General features: G+C 41.5%; 1 protein-coding gene across 5 annotated transcripts in view; it reads left to right on the forward strand.

The window, feature by feature from the left end:
• Positions 1 to 26,793, forward strand: part of RASGRF2 (Ras protein specific guanine nucleotide releasing factor 2) — a 331,487-nt gene that overhangs the window by 121,528 nt on the left and 183,166 nt on the right. For all 5 annotated transcript variants that reach the window (XM_075592338.1, XM_075592348.1, XM_075592358.1 and 2 more), the window contains exon 6: positions 17,017 to 17,096. In XM_075592338.1, coding sequence (XP_075448453.1) covers positions 17,017 to 17,096 — 80 coding nt within the window. The remainder of the gene's footprint in view (positions 1 to 17,016; positions 17,097 to 26,793) is intronic.

Genomic DNA, 26,793 nt, shown 5'->3' on the forward strand with positions numbered 1-26,793 from the left:
CTTGCCCTTTTCTTCATGAATATGAACCACTTTGCATTTTAAGGCAGTAGTTTTCCCTCGTTGAATTGAAAATATGCATGGTTAGTTAACATGTCATTTTCTATTTGCATTTTAATCCGGTCTAAAGATGGCTGCCATTTCCTGTCACAGAAGCAATGGACTTGCAACAAATGTGACAAAAACCCCTGTTATTATATCATTTGTAGTGAATCACTAAAGCAATACATTACATTAAAGGGCCTATTTATCAAAGTTGGGTTGGAGGCATATTCATCTTACATCAATGCATCAAGCTATTTCGCTCCTATTTTGATGCATTTGGACCAGCGTGTGTGTGTCAGTATTCATAGAATGCAAAGTTCTGCACCACTGAGCATTGTATTTTGTCACTTTAATATGCCTCTGTCAGGTAGCATAAATCTCTATGATTTATCATCTATGTCACATTCCTTAACAAATTTGTCATAACCTCCACATGGTGCCTTGTATCAGTACAACTATCCTGACTGCATAACTTGGGAAATACTGTATATGCAACATACTGCATTTAACAAAGTCATAAATCCTATTGAAGGTAGTTTATTTTCATTTTTTTGGTGTATTGGCTAAAGATAGATGCCTTCCTTCGTGGTCAGAATGACCTACATGTGTACATCTCCTTTTTGTAACTCTACTTTCCACAAATATTCTTGTTACCCCAGGGGGATAATCTCATGATATGCAGAATGATGAAGTCTGAAATAGACAAGGACACCCAAACCCCACCTCAAACCCTCAGACTTATACAAACATGGGTTTATTTACTAAAGACTCCCAGCTACAATACCTTTGTAAAAGAATTGCCCCGTTTTATCAAAGGGAAAAGTCCAATTTTCAATTGGATTCCTTTTGTTTGATAAATATGGGGCCGATTTTTAAACTGGGTTTGCCTCAGTTTTGTAGCCAGCCAGACTCTAGAGCCCACAACCACGTTTGGTTTACCTAAACACACAGAGGGCTCTTGGTCTTATTTAGTAGCAAAGTAACAATAGTAATTATCAAAAAGTATATAGATTAAACAGCCCTCATGTGCGTGGATATGTGCCAAATATGAATATGGTGCGACTGGAACCTGGAGGGACCCTATTCCCTCCTTCAACTAAATGTAACACAGAAGAAAAGGAGGGAGTTCCTAGCACTCAATCCGAAAATTGAATAAATATGAGTAAAGTGTAAAAATGATTTTACTAGAGTTTATACTGTACACACATATACAGAGGACGGGAAAATAGTTGACACAGAAACTATTGTCAATGTTAACCGCACAGAGAGTATCCACTGCTGCTCCAGAGACTTTGATTGTTCGGTGCACATAATGTTCTAAAGCCTAAGCATTTCTGTGATTGCATTTAGGAGCCTGTGCAAGTTTGTGCTGCTTTGATTCTGGTTGTTGGCCTCATATTTTGCCTATTTAGGTTATCAGCACATTTACTTTATTCCTTTTTGGTACCCTTCTACTGTGTGATATATCACCCCATTGGGTGATTGTCATTATCTCAAGCTGCTGATACTTCAATTAGAGTGCCCTCTCTGTGCTATTTAGAACACTGTGGTCAGAATCGGGTTGCTTGGTTTCTTTATCTGTACACTTGTACATTGTGACAGGGTGCCCTTGTCCCAATAGGGTGTAAGTGAAGTACCTTGGATCCTAGTGATCTTGAGGAACGGGCTAGAAGAAGGAGTTCTTCGCCCCATAACGTTGCCCCCCTTATTTCATTTTCCTCCCCTTTTTCCCGTGTCTTCCCCTCATCACTTCCCTTACCCAGTGTTCTCCCTTACCATTTGTTTTATTCTACACTATATACTGCTGGGCTATATTTCTCTTATATTGTATTGATCAGTCGTGCGGTTAACATTGACAATAGTTTCTGTGTCTAATATTTCCACGCCCTGTGTATATGTGTATATATTCTAGTAAAATCCTTTTTACACTTTACTCATATTTATTCATTTTTCAGATTGAGTGCCGGGAACTGCCCCCTTTTTTTCTGTGTAACAATAGTACCAGTGTTTAGTAATGTTGTATGTTAGTAGCAGAACTACAGATACCAACATTCAATGCTGCTAAGTGACAGAGCAGCACAAGAACCAGTGCTTGGTCATGGACCATGTATTCTAGGTCATAGAACCATGTATCAAGGTTATCAGCACTGACATCACTTATAGTAGTTAGTAACAAATTGACTCCTGTACATATCGGCAGGCATGCGCTGAGTATTTTTGAAACATCTGTAAAGGCTGTTCATCTACAAATGCTTAGCTAAGTTTTCTGTTGAATATAATATTTCAAGGCAAAAACACAAAATTGTGCCTACAAATTGTAAAAAAAAATCAGTGTATTCTATTTATCAAAGTCTCCTGGATGCTGCATTGATGACCAAAACTAAAATAGCACAAGAAAAAATATTGACGGTAATGGCAATATATTATTTCATTATCTTGTTGCTGTATTTGTATGCCAGTTCTGTAGGGAGACATTTATAATTGGTCTCCCAAAATGTTTATTTTAGTGTATGTTTCCTGGAAATACATTTAATATGTCTTTACTTTTTAATAATGGTACTTGGGCGCCTGAAGTTTGATTTTCAAAATTGTGTTTGGAGCTCCTTATTCTTATTAAAGTGAATGGGCATTCGGGTGAAATGAATAGAAACGTGTACATTGTATTGTATTGTATTGTATGTCTTTATTTATATAGCGCCATTAATGTACATAGCGCTTCACAGCAGTAATACACGTGGTAATCAAATAAATAACAGATAATATAAATAACAGATCATGGGAATAAGAGCTTTAGACATAAAAGTAACATTAAGGAAGAGGAGTCCCTGCCCCGAGTAGCTTACAGTCTAATTGGTAGGTAGGGAGAATGTACAGAGACAGTAGAAGGGAGTTCTGGTAAGTGCGTCTGCAGGGGGCCAAGCTTTATGTATCATGTGTTCAGAATATCCACAGTGCTATTCATATGCTTCTTTAAGCAAGTGTGTCTTAAGGTGGGTCTTAAAGGTGGGAAGAGAGGGTGCTAGTCGGGTACTGAGGGGAAGGGCATTCCAGAGGTGTGGGGCAGTCAGTGAAAAAGGTTTAAGGCGGGAGAGGGCTTTAGATACAAAGGGGGTAGAAAGAAGACATCCTTGAGAAGAACGCAAGAGTCTGGATGGTGCATAACGAGAAATTAGGGCTGAGATGTAAGGAGGGACAGAATAGTGTAAAGCTTTAAAAGTGAGGAGAAGAATGGAGTGTCAGATGCGGGATTTGATCGGAAGCCAGGAGAGGGATTTCATGATTGGAGATGCTGAGACAGATCTCGAAAAGAGTAGAGTGATTCTGTCAGCAGCGTTTAGGATAGATTGTAAGGGAGACAGGTGAGAGGCAGGAAAGCCGGACAGCAGGAGGTTACAGTAATCAAGACGGGAGAGAATGAGGGCCTGAGTCAGAGTGTACATGTATTATACTACGGCATACTTGTCTCGTTTGGATTACTTATGCTGTCGCAGCAAGCAAGGTTCCATATTTCAGCAGATGTCTTCGTTAGATGAGTTTCCAGTATGACATACTGTTGCTACATGTAACAAAACAATGTAGGTCAGTGTTTTCACAGCATAATAATTGAGGGCAATTGATCAAAGTCCCCTTGCACTAGAGATGGGTGAACTTTCTGACAAACTTCAAATCTGCTGGAGAGACACAGATACATGACTATTTTACTAGAGTCCCAAGTTACGTATATATTTCCCCAAACACACCTTTACACAACATGTGGAGAGGCACCTGTGCTCAAAAAGGAGCATACCTGAGAAACAAGCTAATTTTGGATATGCAATGTATATTCAAATGACTTAAATGAGTATATTTCCCTGGCATCTTAGGTGTGTCCCTTTTTATGCACAGGTGTCTCTGCACGTGTTGTATATAGGTGTGTTTGGGGAAGTACACAAGTCACTTGAAATACTAGTAAAATAGGTTTGTATCCCCCCCTCTCCCCTCCCCTCCCTCCCCTCCCCTCTCTCCCCTCCCCTCTCTCCCCTCCCCTCCTCTCCCCTCCTCTCTCCCCCCCTCTCTCAGCCCCCTCTCTCACCCCCTCTCTCCCCCCCTCTCTCCCCCCCTCTCTCCCCCCCCTCTCTTCCCCCTCCTCTCTTCCCCCCTCTCTCTCCCCCCCTCTCCCCCTCTCTTTCTCCCCCCCCCTCTTTCTCCCCCCCCTCTTTCTCCCCCCCCCTTTTCCTCCCCCCCTCTCTCTCCCCCCTCTCTCCCCCCCCCCCGTCTCTCTCCCCTCTCCCCCACCTCTTCCCCCCTCTCTCTATGCATTTGTTTGATTGAATAAACTTTGGTGGGTTTAAGTAGAAATAGAAAAGTATGACACCTATCTCTACAACAGATTTTTAAAAGAAAAAATATATATTCAAAGCACAAAGAGTTGTCAAGTGTGGTGGTATATTTTGCATCAGTTTTAAGCCAATGTATTCCTTTGATCTAACCCTCACAATTGTCCACCTTTCATTTGCGATAATAGTGCATTTCACTTCAAGCAATAGTATTAATACAACATATTCTCTGCAATTTCCAACTGAAACAAGTGAGACTTGCCAAGAAATAACAGCTCTCTGTGTGGTTCAATGCCTTTTTAACTTAAAGTGTATCTAAATAAACTGCAAAATAAACACTGTAGTAGATGCCAAGCAACAAAATAATGTTGAGTTTGATATTTTATTGAATATTGGTACATATAATAATGTAAAGTTATGTTAATTGGATTTGAAAAAGAAACAGAATTAATTTATAATACCGTTGTCTACTAGACTAAACATATATTTTTGCCTAAATCTAATTTATCATGTTTACTGAAGTTCTGCACTGCAGTAAATGAGGCCATTTCTTTTAGACACAATCTATCCTGGCAGGTATCACATGGGATGTCTCTGTGCTGATGCAGCTGGTATTAATCAGTGTGTGCTGGAGCCCTTGTTTTGGTTTATATGATCTTCAGTGGGGTTGTTTGGGCCCACTTTGTTCCGTTTGCACCCTGTACTTCATGATTTTATATTCATTATTTAGAGTGCTGTCTATAATTGTTTATACGAAGTTTCTTATATTGGTGCAGGTTTTAAACAATGAGGTTTGGATATCCGAGATCTGGTGGTGTACATAATAGGGAACAAAGTGGAGCAATACAGGTCCTATATTGTTTTTTTGCCCACTCTCCAGCAAAAGCCCTATTTCATGGTGCGGATTGAAACTGCACATTCTCTGCAGAATGTGCAATTTTACTCAATATTTTACTCATTTTCAAGCACTTTACGAATACGTAAACATTTTTACAAACCACTTTTGGACATTTGATATAACAACCTAATGACATTCAAAAACAACGGCTGATGCACAGTATATCTAATTAACATGGCTTGTGTTAAGCATGTCTTACCTAAAGGTGGCGTTACGAGAGAAACTATTTTACTCGAGTCCCAAGTGATTTTTCTACCTCCCCAGGCATGCCTTTATGCAATGAGTGGAGAGATACCCATGCACAAAAAGGAACATATCTGCAATACCTTGGAAATATGCTAATCAGTGCATGCAAAGTGTATTCACATGATTAAAATGTGCAGATTTCTCAGGTATCTCAGGTGTGTTCTTTTTCAGGTCTAGATGGAAGTAATGCCACCTTTAGGTATGATCTAACCAACGTCAGGTAAAATCCCTTTATTAACAATACCAGACCCCTGTTGTTGGAGGTAACACCTCTTTTGCATATCATTTACACTAGCGGCTGTTATACAGATGCAGCGGCCGTTATTCGAACACTTCACACGTTGTATACCTCGGAATACCCATGTCATGGTGCGTGATTTCTTCCAACTTTCCCGCCTTAAGACGCCAGTGCAGAAAATGGCATTTTAGTGTTAAACACTGAAATTGACACAGTAGCACAGTACTGTACACAGAATTCATTCATTTCTGCCACGGATACGAAAACAGAATCCATGAAATTCAAACAAAACCACCGCGATAAACACGTGTGCTTGGGGCGATTGGCCGTGTTAATGCTGCGTGGAATACAGCAGCGCACATGAAAACGGCGCCGTGATTTGTTCAAATAATGGCCGCTGCATCTGTACTTAATGCAACGCCCTTCAAGGTGGTGACTTAGGTCAATAACGGACCTCTGTAGAGGTGGGCCTAAAGCATGGGGTTATTTGTAATGACTGATTCCCAAATGACATACAAATTAGCTCATTGCAGCCTAAATTATATAACTCCCATGTAATTGCGTCCCCTTTAACACTTATTTCTCGGCATCAACCTTAATTAAGTCATACCTAACTCCATCCATACCCGAAATAGATCTGAGAGAGAGGCCCAAAAAATGCCTTGATTTGCAGCTGTCATTCTCCATAGTTGTAACACATGTTCTTGGAGTGCTACTTCATTCACTGCATTAATGAGGATGTAAAAAGTTGTTGGGGATGTTGGAAGTCTGAAAGGAAATTAAAAACTGTAATCGCATATACAAAATAGATTGCCAGGAAACATAGTTTTGTGTCCCCAAGTCGCTAAAATGAACTCTGCTGATTGATTTGTTTTATGTTACTTTTGTTTATTTATAAAAATGTTTTACCAGGAAGTAATACATTGAGAGTTACTGCTCGTTTTCAAGTATATCCTGGGCACAGAGTTATTAAAATACATAAGAGCAACAAAGGATGGGCTGGACTGCAAAAACTCAGATGAAAGCACTCAACAACTCACCGGGATGAGTGTATTATTATTTATTAAAATACATGGTTACATTAAAAGAACAGGGTTAAACAGTCAATTCACAGACATTTCATGGACAGATAGAGTTGGAAAATTGGGTACAGGGGATAAAGGGCTTGTGATTTTCCAATTGAAATAGAGCAGCTTTAACATCACTTTAGCATCACCAAACAGCAGCGAACAGCAGCAAATGGCTCACACCCTTTGGCTGCCCTTCGGCTGTGCCAAAGGCTGTCCGCCTTTGGGGCAACGCAGATGTACACTGGGGTGGTTGATTTGGTTGCAGCTATGAACAAAAGATCTTTGTGTCCTCTTCGCTCATTAACATTCCAGTGGGTGGGGTTGACGTTCCACAAAGTACAAGCAAATGTTAACCCTTAGCACGCTGGTCCTGTGCAGAGGGGTGAAGCTCTTGGGGAGCCCCCATCAGGCTGTCTGCCTTTGGGGCAACGCAGATGTACACTGGTGAGTTCTGGTGAATTATTTTGTTTGTCATGTCACCTGTGGTTTGGGACCATCATAACACAGACATTTCCAGTGCAAATGACAACCAGGAGGGGCATTGATGGACAGGGATTTTAAAAGTTCACCTAGATACACAAATTGCCCATCTCACCAGTCAATAATTACTCATTTTAACACATACAAAGTTTTATATTCCACTTTAACAAAGAAGTAAGTCAATGAAACTCATGTGATTCTAACCTGCAAACTATCATCCAGAAATCATAGATCAGGAACACAGGTCATGGGAGTAATACCAAGGGGCCTAGTCTATAAGCCTTCATAACCCACTTGTCGAGGCCTTTTTGCCCAAAATGCCTACTGCTATTCTTTAAGCCTCGATAAGTGGGCGACAAAGGCACAAAACGCCCATTTTTTCAGCGGTCCAAAACAGATCGCCGGGTGACGGGCGATAAGCCACTTATCGGCAGTTTCTGAAACTCGTGCAATTCTACTAGCCTTGATTATTTTATCGAGGCTAATCGCTGCTCTAGAATGGTGAGTTTCTCACAAAATCCTCGCGCCAGGAAAAGTTGGCTTGGGGCTGGGAGAACCTGCTGAGAAGGTGGCAAGAGAGGACTTAGGGAAAAAAAAAAGCTTTTTTTCCTGCATCGGATTGTTGCTGGGAGTCTCCAGAGCTGATACCCATTAATATCAGCACCGGGGACCCCCGGCATGAATCCCATGCAATAAAAATGCATTTACAGGCAACTTCATTACCTTAGAGGCTAACCGCTAAGGCAACGAAGGGTTTAACTACCAGTGCCACGTTTATTATGGGTAGCGGGGGTGGGTGAAGGTCGTATTTGTCCCTTGGTGGGTGTTTAGGCCTTGCAGGGGGTTGCGGGTGGAGTTAACCCCTTCATTTCTCTGACGTAGGGGGTAATCAGGCTCTCAAATAAAGGTGGTTAAGCCCGTTTTTGGTTACCCCTGATCAGAGTATAAGGGTTCAAGAGAGTTAGTTCTTGAGCCCATTAACACTGTATGCTTCAACTGTACTTTGCGTAAATAAAGTATTTTTTGTGTTTTTACCTTTCCAGGCATGCCAGCAAGCAGGGATTGCTAGGGGATGAGTTTCAAGGGGGGTTTTGCAGAGGAATTGTTGTCAAAATGTGCCTAGGTAATTTGGGACCGGAGTTGTCGGTTCCCCTAAAAATGTACCCAGAAATCATGCCTGATTCTCTGATACATGTAGGCACATTGTCCCGGCAATATCTCCCCTTGAAAATGCAAGAGCGACTCACCGCTAAGGTTCCCTGCTTCAGCATAGTCCAGAAAGGTGAATGGGGCACAAGGATGAATAAGTGTCCCTATAGCTTAGGGGATCCCCAGGTTAAGGGGGGTACCCCAGTTAGTGCCCAGGTAGCCCAGAACCTGTATTGGGTTTGTGGGTGCTCAAACCATATATAAGGTTGTGAGGGGACTCTCAGAGTCCAGGCTAAGTCCAAAAGATAGTGTTTGGAGAATAACGGCTGATAGGAATAAAAACACATCTTTCTATTCTATTCCCCATATCCAGAGACTTAGGGATGTATTAAACTATATTTTATTAATACTGTGTTAATACTGTAATGTACTGTTGTGTACTGTAATGTCTTGGAACTTTTGGAACCGATGCCCAAACAGACTAGGGCTAACCCATAGGCGCCGGTAAGTCTGCTGGTCATTGGAGTTCAAAATAGCCAGAGATGCCAAAGGTGTGAAAGCCATTTGGGTAGCAGGGAAGGGCTCAAGTAACCAGTTCCAGGGAACAATGGCAGTCGTCCGGGCTGCCATTTGCTCTACCAGACATAGTGGAGCCTGACCCAGCGGGTGGCATTGCGATAGCCAGTGACGGAGGTGGCAAACTTGCACATGTCCCTTGGCAATTTCATATTTCCCACTGACCCGGCTTTTCATACCGGCTTGGCCCTGATTGGCTACTGAAAAAGTTCCCACGCGATGATTGGCTGCTGAGTTTCATGAATGAAACTCAGAATACTGTACTATAAGAAATGTCTCAGCCAATCAGATTTGGGATTCCCAGTAGTAAGAGCGCGGGCGGGCTTTTCAAAGTTGCTCTTGCGCAAATAGCAGAGCAACCAGCTTCGATTTCAAGCCAGGAAAGCCTGCCAGATTCTTTTTGCGACCAAGGGGGTCATGTAGTAAGCGGCGCAAAGGCACTTTTCGCCCGTTTTGCGCCAAAAATGCATACCCCGATTCAGTAAGGGGCAAAAACTTGTCGAAAAGCAAAAAAAAGCCAATTTTTTTGGCGTTTTTTTTTTCTGCCATCGACGCGGCGAAAAGGCACTTTGCGCCGCAACTAGCCATTTTTTCAACCCCACTCAATTCTAGTAGTGGCGAGTAGCTTTGCGCCACTCTAGAATGGCGTTTTTCACGGCAATCCGTCTCGCCCCAAAAAGTAGGCAAGTTGCTGGGGAGAGGCTGCGGATGAGCGGCGGAACGGCACTTAGAAAAAAATCAGGCCTTTTTCCTGCCTGAGATTGATGCCGGAGGTCTCCGGAGCTGATAGTCATTAATACCAGCACCGGAGCCCCCCAGCATGCATCCGAGTCAGGAAAAATGCATTTAAAGCCCACTTCATTACCTTAGCGGCTAACCGCTAAGGTAATGAAGGGGTTAACCAGCCGTGCCAGGTTTATTGTGGGTAGCGGGGGTGGGTGAAGGGGGTATTTGTTTGTTTGTTTAGGGCTTCCGGGGGGGTTGCGGGTGCACTTAACCCCTTCATGACCTTAGTGGTTAATATCGCTACGGTCATGAAGGGGTTAAGCCCCACGCTCTGATTGGCTACAGTACCATGTGAGGCCGGCCATCTTTCTTTTAATGACGTCATCTTAAAGGCAATTGAAGCACAGCCATTCTGATTGGCTGGCGTCATTGCCTTTAAAGGACGTCATCAAAATTAATCCCCCCCCCCCAAAATCACATGGTTTTCACGGCCCAATCAGGGCCGTGTGAACCATATGACGACAATGTGACGTCTTAGGCCTATAAGAGGGTGGGTTAACCCCTTAATGACTGATGGTGATGAAGGGGTTAGGGGACATTACATTGGCTGTTTTTATTCTTGTTCATGTTTTGCAGCATTGGAGGGGCATGGACGGTGATGAATATGAGGATGGCCTTCATCGTGGCAGTCGGACATGGGTGAGTGCTCTATGTATTTATTGTATTTACAGGTGCCTGTATCTCGGGAAGCAGGGGGTCCCCGGACCTGAAACCAATGCGGTTCAGCTCCGGAGACCCCCTGCACATGTACACTGAATAAAATTGTATTTAAAATAATTTTTAATGTGCCGATGTTTGCGCAGAGAGAGCAGCGGATCTCTCTGCTGCAGACACATCTCGGCAGGGGATGGCTTCTCGGCAGCTTCTCGCCAGGCAGACTGTCTCGCCACCGGTTACTCGCCATCTTGTCAAATGGTGGTGGCGCATTCATTCGCCAGAGATTCGGCCCTTCCTGCATACAGCGAGGGCAACACGCCAAAAACATGGCGAATTCGAACCCCTGGCGAATGCAATTTAGCGCTGCTTAGTGCATAGACCCCCAAGTTCTCAAAATCAAATGCAGCGGTCGCGGCTGTGATTTGATGCTGATTTCGGTTCCAGAGGATCCGTGGTAGCTCGCGGTCAAGAAAAGTCCAAGTTCTCAGAAGAGAAGGGAATGGTGGCGTGTTCAACTTCACGCCGATTTAAGTCCCGGTCAGGGTAAAACTCTTAGTTAGAGTTCCCTGCACCTGTCTGTATTTTGTGTATCATAGTCTGTAAGCGAATTTGTGAGAATAAACTACAATTTATTTCATTACCTTGTTTTGTTCAGTGAATGATCCCGGTTAAAAAGGTGTAAACTGCCTGGTCTCCCGTGACAATTACCTTTGCAGTTAATCCCGCCAAGTTAATGAAGGGGTTAACCCCTCCCGCTACCACCCCGTTGGCCTAAACATTCATCCCTGGGGGCTTCTACCCCCTTCAGCCAATCCCCCTACCCACAATAAACAAAAATACACACAACAACCCTACAACCTACCTCCTCTACCCCCAACAACCCTTCCCCCAACACATACATACTGTAGTTACATAGTTACATACAGTACATTAATGCAGGGGAGCACAATCTTTTTCCCCTGCGCCCCCCTGCCGGTTGTCCATCTCTCCGCGCTCCGCTCCCTTCCTCTTCCTTACCTTGGTTCCCGGCGTCTGGGCATCATGATGTCACATTGCCATAGCAACGTGACGTCATATGACTCCGTCATTTGACAGTGGCAACGCGTCTCCTGATGCCGGCTGAACCATGGTAAGTAAGGTTTACAGAGGCCATCGCCGCTTCCAGGCACTTAATTTAAGTGCTTTCGGGAAGCGCAGGGCCTCTGTAAACGCCGTGTCCCCCCCTGCAGTTAATCTCTGGGAGCGTGCCCCCCAGTTTGCGCACCGCTGCATTAATGGGTAAAATAACTACTATCCAGATATGGACCCTATGGGCTGTTTTTCGAAGCCTGAATGCCTGAATGCGTTACACCCACTGGGAAGACTCAAGAAAGGGCAGGCTCATGGACTGTACCTATCCCTGATAGGCTTACACAAGCCATGAGTCACCACCTTACTTCCATCACTTACAAGAGGGGCATAAGGAGGCCATAGATTTAACCTGTTACTGCCTGCAGCTAACAGGACTTACATAACAGGGATAACATGGGGAAAGAATGGTGCTATGGGACATACCCTGTTACATTCTACAAATCACTATGCTATCGTCTTCAATAAATCACTATGCTATCGTCTTCAATAAATCACTATGCTTTCTTCTACAAATCACTATGCTATCTTCTTCTACAAATCACTATGCTATCTTCTTCTACAAATCACTAGGGTATCTTCTTCAACAAATCACTTTTAAGAAGTTAAAAGGCAGTGAGGCAGTAATTACATGTATTGTAGTCGGAGAATGATGCTAACAGACATGGGTGAGACAGAGATATGTTTGGTAACAGATTACTATTAGATCAAAGATAAAATAATAACATTGCCTGGTCTCCACTTGGTATAGTATGGGAAACTAACCAAATGTGAAAATATATATGTAATTAAAATATATAGTGTGATGTTTGCTCAGATGGTATCTCTCATTCCTATCATGAATACATAAATAGCCAAAAGAATGAGCAATGCAGTCAAAGAAAAGCAAGACACCAGCAAGGATGTTCAAAAATCGAGAAATATGTTCAATGTAAATAACACATTGCAGTAAGATCACAGTCCAAAGTACTCAAATGATCGTAGAATATTTATACAACGAGTACAGGATAATATAATTTATCAAGAGTCTGATAAAGGGCGATCCTTAGCCTAAAACGTTGAGTTTTCATCACTAGGGTAACAGCCTCCTATACATCCATTACTTTTTTTGTAAGTCATTATCCTTTATTAAATCTTCAGATTTGTTTGTTTACAATTGTATTATCCTGTACACATTGTATAAATATAGTGTGATCATTTGAGTACTTTTGACTGATCTTGCTTCAATGTGTTATTTATATTGAATATATTTCTCTATTTTTGACCATCCTTGCTCGTGTCTTGTTTTTATTTGACTGCATTTCTCACTCCTTTAGCTATTTTGGGAACAGATTTGTGTCACAAAAAGCATAGAAATACAGAAAGCCCTGCATGCAATGTCATTTTTCCATTAAGTAACTCCTCCTCTAATTCCTTCTATTCTTCATATATCTATGATCTAAAGGCAAAAGCATATACAATTGATAAAGACTAAAATAAGAGATTGATGCAGAGCCTCAATTAAAAGTTGGCTCAATATATGTAGCTCTCTTTCCCCTTACTAAAGAGTCTACTGGTACTGCTGTTACCTGTTGGCTCACAGAAGGCCAGAGCCTCCGCCACTGGGAGCCTGGGATGATCAGATGTCCACCTTGGTGCAGCGCCTCCACCTGAAAGGGATCCTGACGCAGCATGATAAGCCCCACCCAGGAACAATATCAGTAATACACACACATGTCTGTATATATAATACCAACCTTTACTATGAACCATAAACAGTACCCTGTACCACACAGTATAACAACCCCCAACTCTGTACCGCCAATGGGTGTCCCCAAATTACATTAGGTGTTAGGCACCAATACCCTGATGTACTTTTCCCCAATTTCCGGGCCCACCCAAGAGTGTAGGGAGTAGCGCTACCCTGTGAGTTGTTGGTGCACTTTGTCAGGTACCTGCCGAGTACTCCAGTACTCGGTGTGGCCGACTTTGCAATGGGGATCCGCTGATCCAGAGACGTCACCGTCCAAGATGGTGTCCACCTCTGCGTTGGGTGGTCTCCGGTAGGAGGGTCTACCTTTAAGAGTCTCTGTATGTAGGGGGTCTGATCCAAGACCACAGGCCGCAATCACCGTGCGGCGTCTTCCTCTGTGTCCCTGACACTACTCAGTAACTGGAGAAGCGTCCCTATCTAGGGCCTTCCCTGTAGCAACCACAAGCTCACTTGATTGGGGTCTATCTGGGACCTAAGGGCCTAGTCTGAGTGCCACTGACACTCAGACCCTACCTTCCCCTTCTCTGTCTGGGCTCCAACTGACTGCTTGGCTGCAAGCGTGTGAAACGTAGCAAAACTGTTGCAGGGGAAGTCCTGGCTCCCTATTGGCTGATTTGCGCCAGGTGATCTAGCAGCCTCTGGGGCTGCTGGGAATTGTAGTCCCCCTGCGGGATATAACTGTAATGGCCGCCTCCAGAACTCGCGTGTGCTCAACACACCTAAAATGGCAGCACCCTACTGGCATCCCACCGTGGAGCCTCCATAAGTACCGGAGCTCTCCCTGCACTAGCGCGCACCTGCATCTCTCCCACGAGTGTCCCACTGCCGTCGACAGCCATCCACTCGCTCCCACAGTCGCAGCGCCTACCGGAGGTGTCCCGCCAGCCATCCCCCTCCCGTAGCCCAGAGGTAAGAGGGGGACATGTATTCAGCTACATATATAAAAGGTCTCATAACTTTATGGCCATAATACTTAGACACATGTCAAAAGACCCAACCGAGTTTGCTGAATGTAACAAGACTTATTTTAAAAAAACTTGCCCCTTAGTTTGAGCAACAAATAGATATTTGTCCCTTATCCACCTCCGAGACACAAAGGATCATACTGGGACCCTTGCTTTTTAACTTGTTTATTAATTACCTTGAGGTTTGCATAGAGAGCAAAGTCCATAAAAGAGACAATATGGAAGTAGAAAAAGTACAGAGAAGAGCCACCAAATTAATTAAAGGTGTGGATAATCTGACATATGAGGAGAGGCTAAATTAGATTTGTTTACATTAGAAAAGAGGCATCTAGGAGATGATATGATAACTATATACAAATATATTCAGGGACAATATAAGGAGCTTTCAAAAGAACTATTCATCCCAAGGGCCGTGTAAATGACACAGGTTCATCCCTTAAGGTTGGAGGAGAGAAGAAGTGCAGTTAAAATGTGAAATTCATTACCCATGGAGACTGTGATGGCAGATACAATCGATATGTTAAAAAAAAAAGTTTGGCCATCTTTTTAGAAAGAAAAGGTATACTGGGATATACCAAATAAGTAAACAGGGGAAGAATCTTGATCCAGGGAGTAATCTGATTGCCATTATTAGAGTAAGGAAGGAATTTATTCTTCCCCTTATGAGATATCATTAGATGATATTTCACTGGGGTTTTTGTTTGTCTTCCCCTGGATCAATATACTGTAAATACAAATATTGGATAAGTATCTATCATCTAAATTTAGCATAGGTTTAACTTGATGGACGTATGCCTTTTTTTAATCTCATCTACTATGTAACTATGAAGGGCTTTGCATAATTTGATTTGTTTAATTGCATTATTTATAAATATCTATCTGGTATACTTCAGAGTAGGTGTCAAGTCCATGATATCTTCATATTTCATATTTGTGAACGGTAGGCTTGGTCTCGCCCCTTGGCACTCTGTGGAATCCTTCCCGGAATTCTTTGAAAGTACCTTTAAAAGTGTCCTGTTTTCTTTAGTGTCAGCAGAGCCATAATTTAATCCCATCTCTGGCAAAACATTCTATCAGTCCCATAAACCCCCTGGCCAAGGATTTAACAGGCCATAAAAACATTTCTTGATATGTTTAAGTCAGACCGTAGCCACATGTGCAGTACCAGATTAATTAAACTACTTAATAGTCCTGCCATTTCTATTACAGCTCCCTTTGCTGCTCTCTATGGCAGCTTATGTAAGAAGGTTGTTTCTGCAGATTCTTATATCTGGTGCAGATTGTACAGAAAGGTTTATGCCACCTCAACCACAGGATATATTTTAGCACAGCTGTAAAGGTAAAATGGAGCAATATCCGCACAAAACATGATACTGTACATCTCATTATAATATGTATAGACATTGTTTGAATCTCATACTGGGACACACAGGGCAAAAGCAGCGCAAAGTGAACTTGTCTTGTATTGTATTGTATTGTATGTCTTTATTTATATAGCGCCATTAATGTACATAGCTCTTCACAGTAGTAATACATGTGGTAATCAAATAAATAACAGATAATATAAATAACAGATCATGGGAATAAGTGCTTTAGACATAAAAGTAACATTAAGGAAGAGGAGTCCCTGCCCCTGCCCCGAGGAGCTTACAGTCTAATTGGTAGGTAGGTAGAACGTACAGAGACAGTAGGAGGGAGTTCTGGTAAATGCGTCTGCAAGGGGCCAAGCTTTATGTATCATGTGTTCAGAATATCCACAGTGCTATTCATATGCTTCTTTAAGCAAGTGTGTCTTAAGGTGGGTCTTAAAGGTGGATAGAGAGGGTGCTAGTCGGGTACTGAGGGGAAGGGCATCCAGAGGTGCGGGGCAGTCAGTGAGAAAGGTTTAAGGCGGGAGAGGGCTTTAGATACAAAGGGGGTAGAAAGAAGACATCCTTGAGCAGAACGCAAGAGTCGGGGTGGTGCATAGCGAGAAATTAGGACTGAGATGTAAGGAGGGACAGAAGAATGTAAAGCTTTAAAAGTGAGGAGAAGAATGGGGTGTCAGATGCGGGATTTGATCGGAAGCCAGGATAGGGATTTCATGAGGGGAGACGCTGAGACAGATCTAGGAAAGAGTAGAGTGATTCTGGCAGCAGCCCCACTATTGCTCCAAAATTATCTTGGGATATAACGCCATCTATATTTAAGGAACAACAAAAAAAACAAAATAATGGTTATTTATTAAAGACATAATTTTGAATTCTTTCTCATTCTCATGCAGTATATCCCAAGGATCATTTAATCTCATAACCAACACCACCCTTAAAATCACAAGCTGTGTCTGATTTATTGAAAGGAGGCTAATTAAACCTGACCTTTATAGATGATGAACTTTGAACTTATCTTATCTTTTTGCATTCTGCACTGACAGAATAAAGCATTGAGGTAGTCTTTATGAACTTCATTATTCATGATTTCACAAGCCTATGTATTATTAATATGATTTTATACATAAAAAAACAAAGGGAATTGACTCAGTTGTTTGAGTTATGTTTATCCTGGTGATAATTCAGTTTTTCATTTTGATCTTTGAATTGATTCTTGTGTTCACGTGTGTGCGTGCGTGTGTGCGTGCGTGTGTGTGCGTGCGTGCGTGTGCGTGTGTGTGTGTGTGTGTGTGTGTGCGCGCGTGTGTGTGTGGTATTTAATTCTATCTTTTGTCTCTTGCAGTGAAACCATAATGTTTCTTCATGAAATATTCCATCAGGGATTGAAGGCAAGAATTACTAATTGGCCTACTTTAATTTTGGGTATGTATGTCGGTTTTATAATCCTCTTAATAATATATGCATATGAAGTGAACTGTCAAACGGAAAGGTTATTTCATAAATGGTTGAGAGGAGATGAGGTTGAGATATAGACTTGGCTTCTGGATATTCACTGTGAATCACATAATTTAAAGTATTCTTTGTGTTGACTAGGTATGCATTATTTTTTAATAACAGAAAATGATATATTACTGATTATTTCTCTTATAGTCAGTTGCTGAGTATTATTAAGTACCAATTGAGTTTTATACTAAGTAGCAGCATCACATACACAACTCCTTTAAAGTGAGGAGAGTAAGCTTGGTGGACACGGTTGCTTGTCATCTAAACCTGCAGTACTCAACTCCAGTCCTCAAGACCCTCCAACAGGTCGGTTTTAAGGATATCCCCGCTTCACCACAGATGGCTCAATCAGTGACTCAATAGAAGTCTTTGACTGAGCCACTGATTGAGCCACCTGTGTTGAAGCAGGGATATCCTTAAAATGCATAGACAGGAACAGTACAATGGGGGACTTCCGTCAGAGGTGGGATTGGTTCCTAGAGGACAGAGACATGAAGACAAAGGACGGTATAGGATAAAAGGACTAGATAGGGGACGGAAAGAAGAAAGAGAGTGAAAATACCAACACGGCAAGTTGCGTTAGAGTTCAAAGTTAAAATAGATATGATTTGAGTTTGAAAAATATTGTAAACATTGTATATAAAACATAGGTGATACATTATGATTGTAACTGGAAAAGTCAAAGCTGATCGCCTGTATGCTGAAAATGAACATAATAAAAAGATTTGTGGAAAAAAAACGAAACAAAAAAACCTGACCTCTTGGGGGTCTTGAGGACTGGAGTTGAGCACCCGTTGTTTAAACCATGACATTCCAACAATACCTGAGAACCTCTTTTTGGTGGTGGGGTTGAGTGCTTATTTAAAGTGTCCAAATAGGTAAAAATGCCGCTTTAACATTCTGCTAAGGTTACTGAAATACACCATGCAACATAATGCATGGCTAGTGTCAGCTCTGTGTCATACCTTGCACTGGTTACCTTGTCTGCTTCTATCTTAGATATCTAGAATCATTAGTATTAATGTTCATTATTTCAAGTTGTATGTATTTTGTTCTATCATGTTTAGTCATGTACAGTATACTGTATATATTTGGTGAAACATGGAAACCACTTGACAAGTAAGGAATACTTAGTGCACCTAGACTGAGTTAACAAACACACAGATACCCAGCAAGCTCTCAGAAACCCACCCAAATTACCACAATATATATATATATATATATTTAAAACCAGAGATAGAACATGAAACACAGACAGAGCTCAGTGCACATCCAGTGAAACTTATACACGGTCAGTGCCTAAATATATATGTATAGATATCTATTAAATAAAATGGTCTTTTAGTTTAACAGATATATATATCTCAAGAATGTTCAGGGCACTCAAAGGGAAAAAGGAAAAGGAAAAAAATTATCTGATCAGTCGTGGTGCTCACAGTGCGGCCAGCAACAAAAAATAGATAAATACCCAATATCAAAAAATCTGGAGCACTCACAAATTCAAAAAATACAATTTAATGAAGTAACACAGGCATCAGGGGCTAATCACGGAAAAAAAGAAGCAACGTTTCAGACCTTATGGTCCTTTCTCAAGCTCCCCCATTTCATAATATCGCAGGTCCTAACACTAACTGGTTAAAATCTTTATTTACCTCTATAATTAGAGGAAGGATGGTCCTGGCATTGAACCTGTCGCAACCAACTGCATGAAAAGAAAACCTGCTTACTTGGACAGTGGGGAAGGGCAAGCTTTAAACCCTGGGTGGGAGGAGCAACTGACCTCCAAAACAGCTTAGACCAGCTGGACAAAGTTAACAAACACACAGATACCCAGCAAGCTCTCAGAAACCCCCCCAAATTACCACTATATATATATATATATATATATATATATATATATATATGTGTGTGTGTGTGTGTGTCAAAAGGAGTGCTACTGGGCGGGGCTAATTTAATAAAACAAGAAACAAAGAAGTCCAGAGCAACATCCAATGTGACAAAAGTACACAGTGAAATACCTATATATCTCTAATTATAGAGGAAAATAAGAATTTTAATCAGTTAGTGTTAGGACCTGCGATATTATGGTCATGCCTTGAAAGTGGCTCGCAGGCTTATACGCTTTAGCCAAAGGCTTAACTAAATGACCCATTTTTCAAGAGATATATAGGTATTTCACTGTGTATTCTTGTCACATTGGATGTTGCTCTGGACTTCTTTGTTTCTTGTTTTATGCACCTAGACTGCCATTCTTCTACCTACTGTGAAGCCTTACAGTGAATTTTATTCCTGGAAGTCTCTATAACTTACAGTGGTATACTTCTGTGTCTACCCCTAGCAGTTTTAAATTCCTGTGTTGTATGAGATTCAACTACATTCTGCTGGAAGACTGTACAAAGAAAACAATACACTTCAGTTCCTTGATGACACCAATTGGAAGATGCATTGTTAAACATACACCCTAACAGGAAAATATTAATCCAAAGTACACATAGATATCAATCCAGATAGAAATATAACAAATTCCTATCAGAAGTCAAACAAATCTAATAACGTTCCTGGCAGACACCCATGTGTGCCCCATATAAGATAAGTGAATCCTTCATGCTTGCAACTGGAGTGCCGTGCCATTCTGACAGAACAATACTGCTTGTGGTGCCCGGAACATTCCCGCCCTGTGATTATGTGTGCTGCAAAATGGAAGTAAGAGAAGCCAGCAATTTTACTCTGCAGGTATGCTCTGTCAGTAAAACAATGGGCTTAGGATAAAGGAATTGGACACCAGGGCAGAAAAACAGGTGCCTATATCAGCCCTGGTCGAGCGTTAATGTAATGTTGCGTTAAGTTAACGCCATGTTCAATCCAAACAGAAACATTTTAAACATACCCAGTCACATCTGTTGGGCAAGTGCCCTCCAGAAGGTCCCTTCTGATCTGGAATGGACCTGCTACGGCTTACTTATTATTTCCCATTTGTAAATGGGATAACCACTCAGCACAGTATTTTTTTTAATGATTATTTCAACTGTAGTTAAAGTCAAATTGAGCCACTTTTAGAGTGTGTCAAACAAATAACTAAATGATTCTCAGCGTATGACGATACTTGATGATGCTGTGTAGCTGCTTTTTATTTGAAAATTACAGTTTGTTTACAGAGAAAAATGGTATATTTTAACACAAAGCTTTTTACAATAGGCTGCAAATAACTGTGGCCCGTATCAAAAGTGGTGCAATTCTGGGCATAAAAACTGCCATGTGTAAAAGAAAAACATCTTATTCAAATCAATAGTATTTTATTCTTTGATACATTAAGAGCTGTGTTTTTGCCCCAGAATTACATCTGTTTTGCCTTGATATATGTCCCTGTGTCTTTTTAGTTTATACTTTTTTTGCATTTAGCACAGTGCCTATGTTTTTATTTATACAGGATTGAGGCTCTTTGAATTGCTCAACCAAAAACTAAAAATGCATAAGGTTTTTGTAAAGCTGGGAATCAGTTTCCTAATAGTCTATGTTAATATAATATAACATGCTGTACGCATAATCTAACTCCATTATAAATCGGCAATGTGTGCTATCAGACACAGTGCATGTTACTGTTTGCCATGCCTTCTGTTCCACTACAATCAGTCTGCTTATTAGTGTAACTCTTCAAATGTAATTGGTGCCATTGTAAGAATCCTTGGTGCACTTATCTTAATACTGTATGCTTGTGTACTATACCCTTCTGTTCCAGAAAAACGGCAGCTGTAAAGTGTTGTGCATAACCAAGTGATAGCATTACTCCACAACATTGAATTGATGGTTGTATACTTATTTAATTGTATCTTATTATTATTCTCTAGTGCAGTAGTTTCCAAAAAATTTTTGTTAAGGAACCCTATGTAAAATTCTGAGGAACCCCAACCCTCTCTAATAGCCATCTGAGATCAGATGCATTGTAAGGAACCCCAACCCTCTTTAATAGTGTGTCTGAGATCAGATGCATTGTAAGGAACCCCAACCCTCTCTAATAGCGTGTCTGAGATTAGATGTATTGTAAGGAACCCCAACCCTCTCTAAGAGCGTGTCTGAGATTAGATGCATTGTAAGGAACCCCAACCCTCTTTAATAGTGCGTCTGAGATCTTATGCATTGTAAGGAACCCCAACCCTCTCTAATAGCACATCTGAGATCAGATGCATTGTAAATTCTTCTGTATTTGGTACAATTTTAAAATAACCTGAAACTTTCAAGGAACCCTTTAGGGATCCCCGGGGAACCCAAGGGTTCCTAGGAACCCTGATTGTAAAACACAGCTCTAGTGGATTATCTTGTCATCATACACAGTTTTAATGAAGATATTGGTAAGGCTTGAAAAAGGATGAGTTTGATGCAGCATTCCATACTGTTCACTACTAGAACCGAGGGGTACCCCAGTACTGCTCCATTCCCCTACTGCCATACTGGGCAAAACAAGTGCCTGCTAGACACAAAATACATAACATTGAATCAGAGGGTCTTCAGAGCTGAAACCCATTAATTTCAACTCCAGGGACCCCCTGATTCCTGAGATGCTTACCTCCCTAAGAGGTGTCGGTAGCAACTCTGGCTAGGCTAGCTGTTGTTCATTTAATGACAGCGTTGAAAGCTTTTGTGTCCCTCGGGCCAATAGGAAGCCATGACATCATCCGGTGCAGCATCTTATTGGAACGCGTGACCAGAACCTTTAAACAGCGCTGATGTAAGTATCTCAGGAAGCAAGAGCTGAAATGAGTGGAGTTCAGCTCCGGAGAGTCAATGCGTCAATCTTATGTACAGTATAACAAAAACATTTTTTTTTAAACAGTCCGCTTGGATTGCTGCTTTAAAAGTGAGCATGATTTGTTACATAACTTGGCCAAAATTATATGTTTTTAAGAAAATAGACTCAATGGGATCTGTTTGGAACAAAACCCGGGGCATTTTCACCCTTCACCTATGTATTAAAGCATTTTGCTCCAAGTTTGCCCCAGCTTTCTACATGGAGTGTCAATAGGATGAATTGGGGAGGAGTTACATGGTGCACAGATTATAATATAATTATAATAATATAATTATATATTATAATATAATTATAATTGAGATCTGTGACCATCAAGAAGGACTATCCCATTTGTTTGATGATTGTGGTATATTATAAGTATTATATATTATATTGCCTTTTTTGTGAGACATCCTGCAATTGTATCAATACTCAACAACTGCTGAGACTGGTAGTGCAGTGAACAAGCTGATCCTTATCTATGGAAGCTGTGGTATATGCCAGTTTGTTGTTGGAGTGACCGGAATCGTGCAGAGAGTGTGGATCGACGAGCAAATCAAGGCCAAGATTCCACTGAGAAAGTTAGCAAGGCACCTTATTTTATGTAAATAATTATATCTAGAAGTTTATTCATACCTCAGAATGGGTACTAAGTGCGCTGAGCAGCAACTTTAATTCTACCACTGACCCATCGTAGCACAAGCATAAGTGCCAGCACATCAACCAAATACCGTCAAAAAGTACCTCGTCCCACTGAAAACCACCAGAATTACTACGTCTCCTCTCATCCCCCCTTCAACACCTCCCCCCCACCTAAACAATCTTACCAGCTACCAATTGATTGCCTCTTGTTTCAGTTACCTCTTATATTGCCTATTGTTATTAACTGATATTATTGTTAACTATAATATATATATATATATATATATATATACATATATATATAAAACTATACTCCCCTCCTTCCTCTCCTGTGCCACCTTTTTCAAATATTGTTCTCATTATTGCTTCCCCCCAATGCTCTAAACACATTGTTCCCTCCCCCAGTACCTTTCTTTGATTTTCCACTTCCCAAGTGCTTCATAAACATTTACCTATTTCTTGTAGTATTATCTATTGGATTGCTCCCTTTCCCAGTGGTCCCACTCCATATCATTCCTTCTCTCCCCCCCCCCTCACAACCCCCTCTGTTTACATTGCATTCTCAGTACTAAGAAATCCATTTCCCTCTCCCCCAATTATTTCTATCTGATTGTAGTGGGGAGATTATCCCCTTCCCCTTTGCTTGCTATTCTGTTTGTTCCCTTCTTCAATAGGGATGATTGTTCCCTTTCGAGTGCACTCAAAATGGACTACTTATACTACTTCTGTCGCAAATAAATCAAATCTAATAAACCATAACCCCTAGAGCTAGAACTGGTGAATCACTCCCATGAATGTACTCACGACCTCCATTGATGGATTCCTGGATCCTGCGTGCTCTCAGCCCAAAACGAACCATGCAAAGCTTCCTCCTGGCGTGGGAGGGATGATGGTGTCGTGTCAAACGCTGTGTGATGCGTTCCGGATAAAGAAAGTGCAGCTGACACTGGTTACGTTGTAAAAAACAGCTTTTTATTGAACGTAGACAGGCATTGTAAAAAACAAGAGTCAGGGAAGAAGCCTCTGACGCGTTTCGTGCAGGTACTGCACTTTTTCAAAGAGTAAAACCCTCTTCAAAGTACCGAAGTCTTATGGAGCAAACCACCGGAAGTCCCCAAAGTCTCTCTTTGGTACATTTGATGTATATGGATATGCTTTATTAATTCAAGTTACTTCAATGAAGAGGACTTACTTGTTCTGTGGGATTTATTATTTATAAATATATGTGGACTTATCAATCCCTTAATATGTTATTTAACAGCCACACGTGAATTGCTTTATAAATACAAGTTACTTCAATCAAGAGGATTTATCTCTTTTGTGTGGGATTTATCATTTACAAGTGTATGTAGACTTATTAATTATTTCACATTATCTCTACCTCATGTGAATATTTCCCTTAATTTTTGCACGGAAGGTTTTTGATGCACAATGTTATTGGGTCATCCCAATTTTTGTCTCTCCTTTTAATTAACCCAGCTAAGACTGAAGTTCTCTACTTTCTTCCTTCCTCCTCCCGTCCATCCTCCCCAATTCCCACCATCTATTCCCTCCCCCCCGCCTCATCTCCCCCTTCCTTTCTGCTCACAACCTTGGAGTCACCTTTTATATTTCCCTCCTCTTCGCCCAACACATGACCTCCATCACTACCACCTGTTGCTACCACCTATACAACATAAGAAAAACATGTCAACTCATTTACTTCTCCTCAGCCAAACTTCTCATCCACTCCCTCACATCTTAACCCGTCTCGACTACTGTAACTAATTTCTCCTCTGTCTCTACTTCTACTCCTACTCCTCTATACCCCTACACCAAATCCAAAATACTTTTCAATTTCCCCTGATCTGCCCACGCCACCCTTTTTCTCTTCCAACTTCACTAGCTACCCATCCAACAACGTTCCCTCTTAAAATTCTGCACCTTGGTCTATATCTTGGCCCCCACTTTACCTTGCAGCACTCATCTCGCTACACCCCTTCCCGTCCTCTTCGAACCCTGACTGCCACAACCCTCACTCTACCCCTCCCCTCTTGCCTCCTGTGCAATTCCGATAATTTGCCCTACTCGCCCCCCTCCACTAGAACAAGAACACATCCAATCTGCCCTCTCCTTAATTATCTTCAGAAGCCAACTCAAAACTCATCTCTTCTCCATCTCATATCCATGATACCCATCCCCTCCCTCACCCCACGCTTCCCAACGCCCATGATCTCCTCTACCTTCACCCCTTCCTAAACCGTCCTAAAGTCTATCCAAAACCATCCAAAATCACCCACCTCACCAATCGCCTCCACTGTTCCCACTGTCAAACCAATCACCATGCCACTGATGAGACTAAATCCAGAAACCTGACCCCAAACTTTACCCACCAACAATGTAAGCTCTCAATACACCTAGCCAATAGGCCCACCATAATGTTCCCACCCCTGCCACCACAAAGTCCTCTTAACAATGACTATGCCCATAACATGAAATGTTCCATATGTAACCCCCACCCCTCCATTATTTTACTAACTAATGTACAATGCCCTGGACAAGGGCGTTATATAAATGTTTTTAGATATAAATAAATAAATAATGAGATGTATCACAGTCTACGTCTCTCTGTGCCACTTTTTTAGCTTTTGATTTGCCCCCCAAAAATCCTCCATATCTGAAGTGGTGTAAGTCTAACATACTGCATCAGCTCTACTCCAAAAAATGGAGCAGTGAGTCTAAAAAAACTTTGAACACGTATTATAAATATCTTGTGGGGAGGAGGGGCCCCTGTTTTGTAATGAGAGAGCAAAACGTTGACTAACTGTTTCTTTATTAATCAAAGCATTGCTAGATTTAAAATTGCTCTTCAGTTTAACAATACACATTCAATTCCTTAGATCTTCAAATGAGTATTTTCTTGTAATAACTTGGCTAGGAAGTTGAATCAGCTTCTTACACACCTGCATTTACACATCATTTTAAAGTGTTGTTTAAGAAGGAGCAATATCCTTGATCAAATTCATCACAGTACATTTTTATTAAATAAGTCTGACACATCAAGCCCATTTTATGTATGTATAGTTTTCTTTATATAGCGCCGACAGTGTACTCCGCGCATTACAAAGACAATACAGTACTAGAAATTATAATAATATAATAAGTGCAGCAAAGTCAGACAATAAGAAAGGAAATCCTGTCCCTTAGCTTACAATCTATGTGGTACAGTATGTTGGGAGACTTACAGAGACAGCAGGTGAGGGAATAAGTGCAGTTGATGGCAGTGCTTGGTCACAATGGTTGGTAGAAGCGTCTGTGGGTGTGGGACAGTAGCCATGAGTCCAGGCTATTGGGAAGCTTCTTTTGAGAGGTGAGTTTTAAGGCTGGTCAGTATTAAATTAGATGTGTTAACACCATTAGCAGGGAAAGAGTTGGCAGGGAGGCGGGGGCGAGGGAAGGTGTGTATATGGCTGGATCCTGGATTAGGAGAATATCCCCAGCAGCAGGATGGAGGAGAGAGAGAGAGAGCGAGGAGGTGAGAAGAGGATTTGTGTGCGTTCTTTTTATTGAGGGGTGTAGAAGTTGTTGGGAAAGAGTTGTGTAAATAGTGGTGCAGTGTATGCGCACAAGCATAGATGGAGGGAAGGAGCGATGAAAACATGTGAATAGAAGGAGGAGAATGGGGAAGTTGGAGAGAATATTAAAGTTTGCAAAGGAGTGAGGAAACAGCATACAGGAAAAACAATAGGGAGGCATAATGAGATGCAAGGAGAGAAAGGTAGGAGGATCGAGTTCCCAGGTATTGGCGGATAAGAGGAGCAGGAGCTGAACGAGCAGTTGTATAAATCATGCCTGGGAGGGCAGTGTAGCACTGAAGGTTACACAGCAGCTTAGAAAGTTGTCTTTAGATGTGTAAAAATTGTCTAGCATTTAGAAAGCCAGGGTCTCACAGTTGAAAAGTTGTCTACGACGTGCAGAGTCCAGTTCCTCTTGTATACTTCACCTCCAATTCAACTCCAATTTTAACACCACAAACACTTAATATGTGACCCATAAGATGTTACCCAGCCATACATTTTATCTCCTTAACATTGTTTTTCATGTCAACATTCTGTCATATGCCCTATACCGACGTTGTTACTCCTGCTGGCTTGTTACAGCAGGACATACACAATGCACCGGTGGGAGAAATGCCATTGTTTTGAATTAGCT

The sequence above is a fragment of the Ascaphus truei genome, chromosome 1, assembly GCF_040206685.1.
Source record: "Ascaphus truei isolate aAscTru1 chromosome 1, aAscTru1.hap1, whole genome shotgun sequence".
NCBI classification, from domain to species: Eukaryota; Metazoa; Chordata; class Amphibia; order Anura; family Ascaphidae; genus Ascaphus; species Ascaphus truei.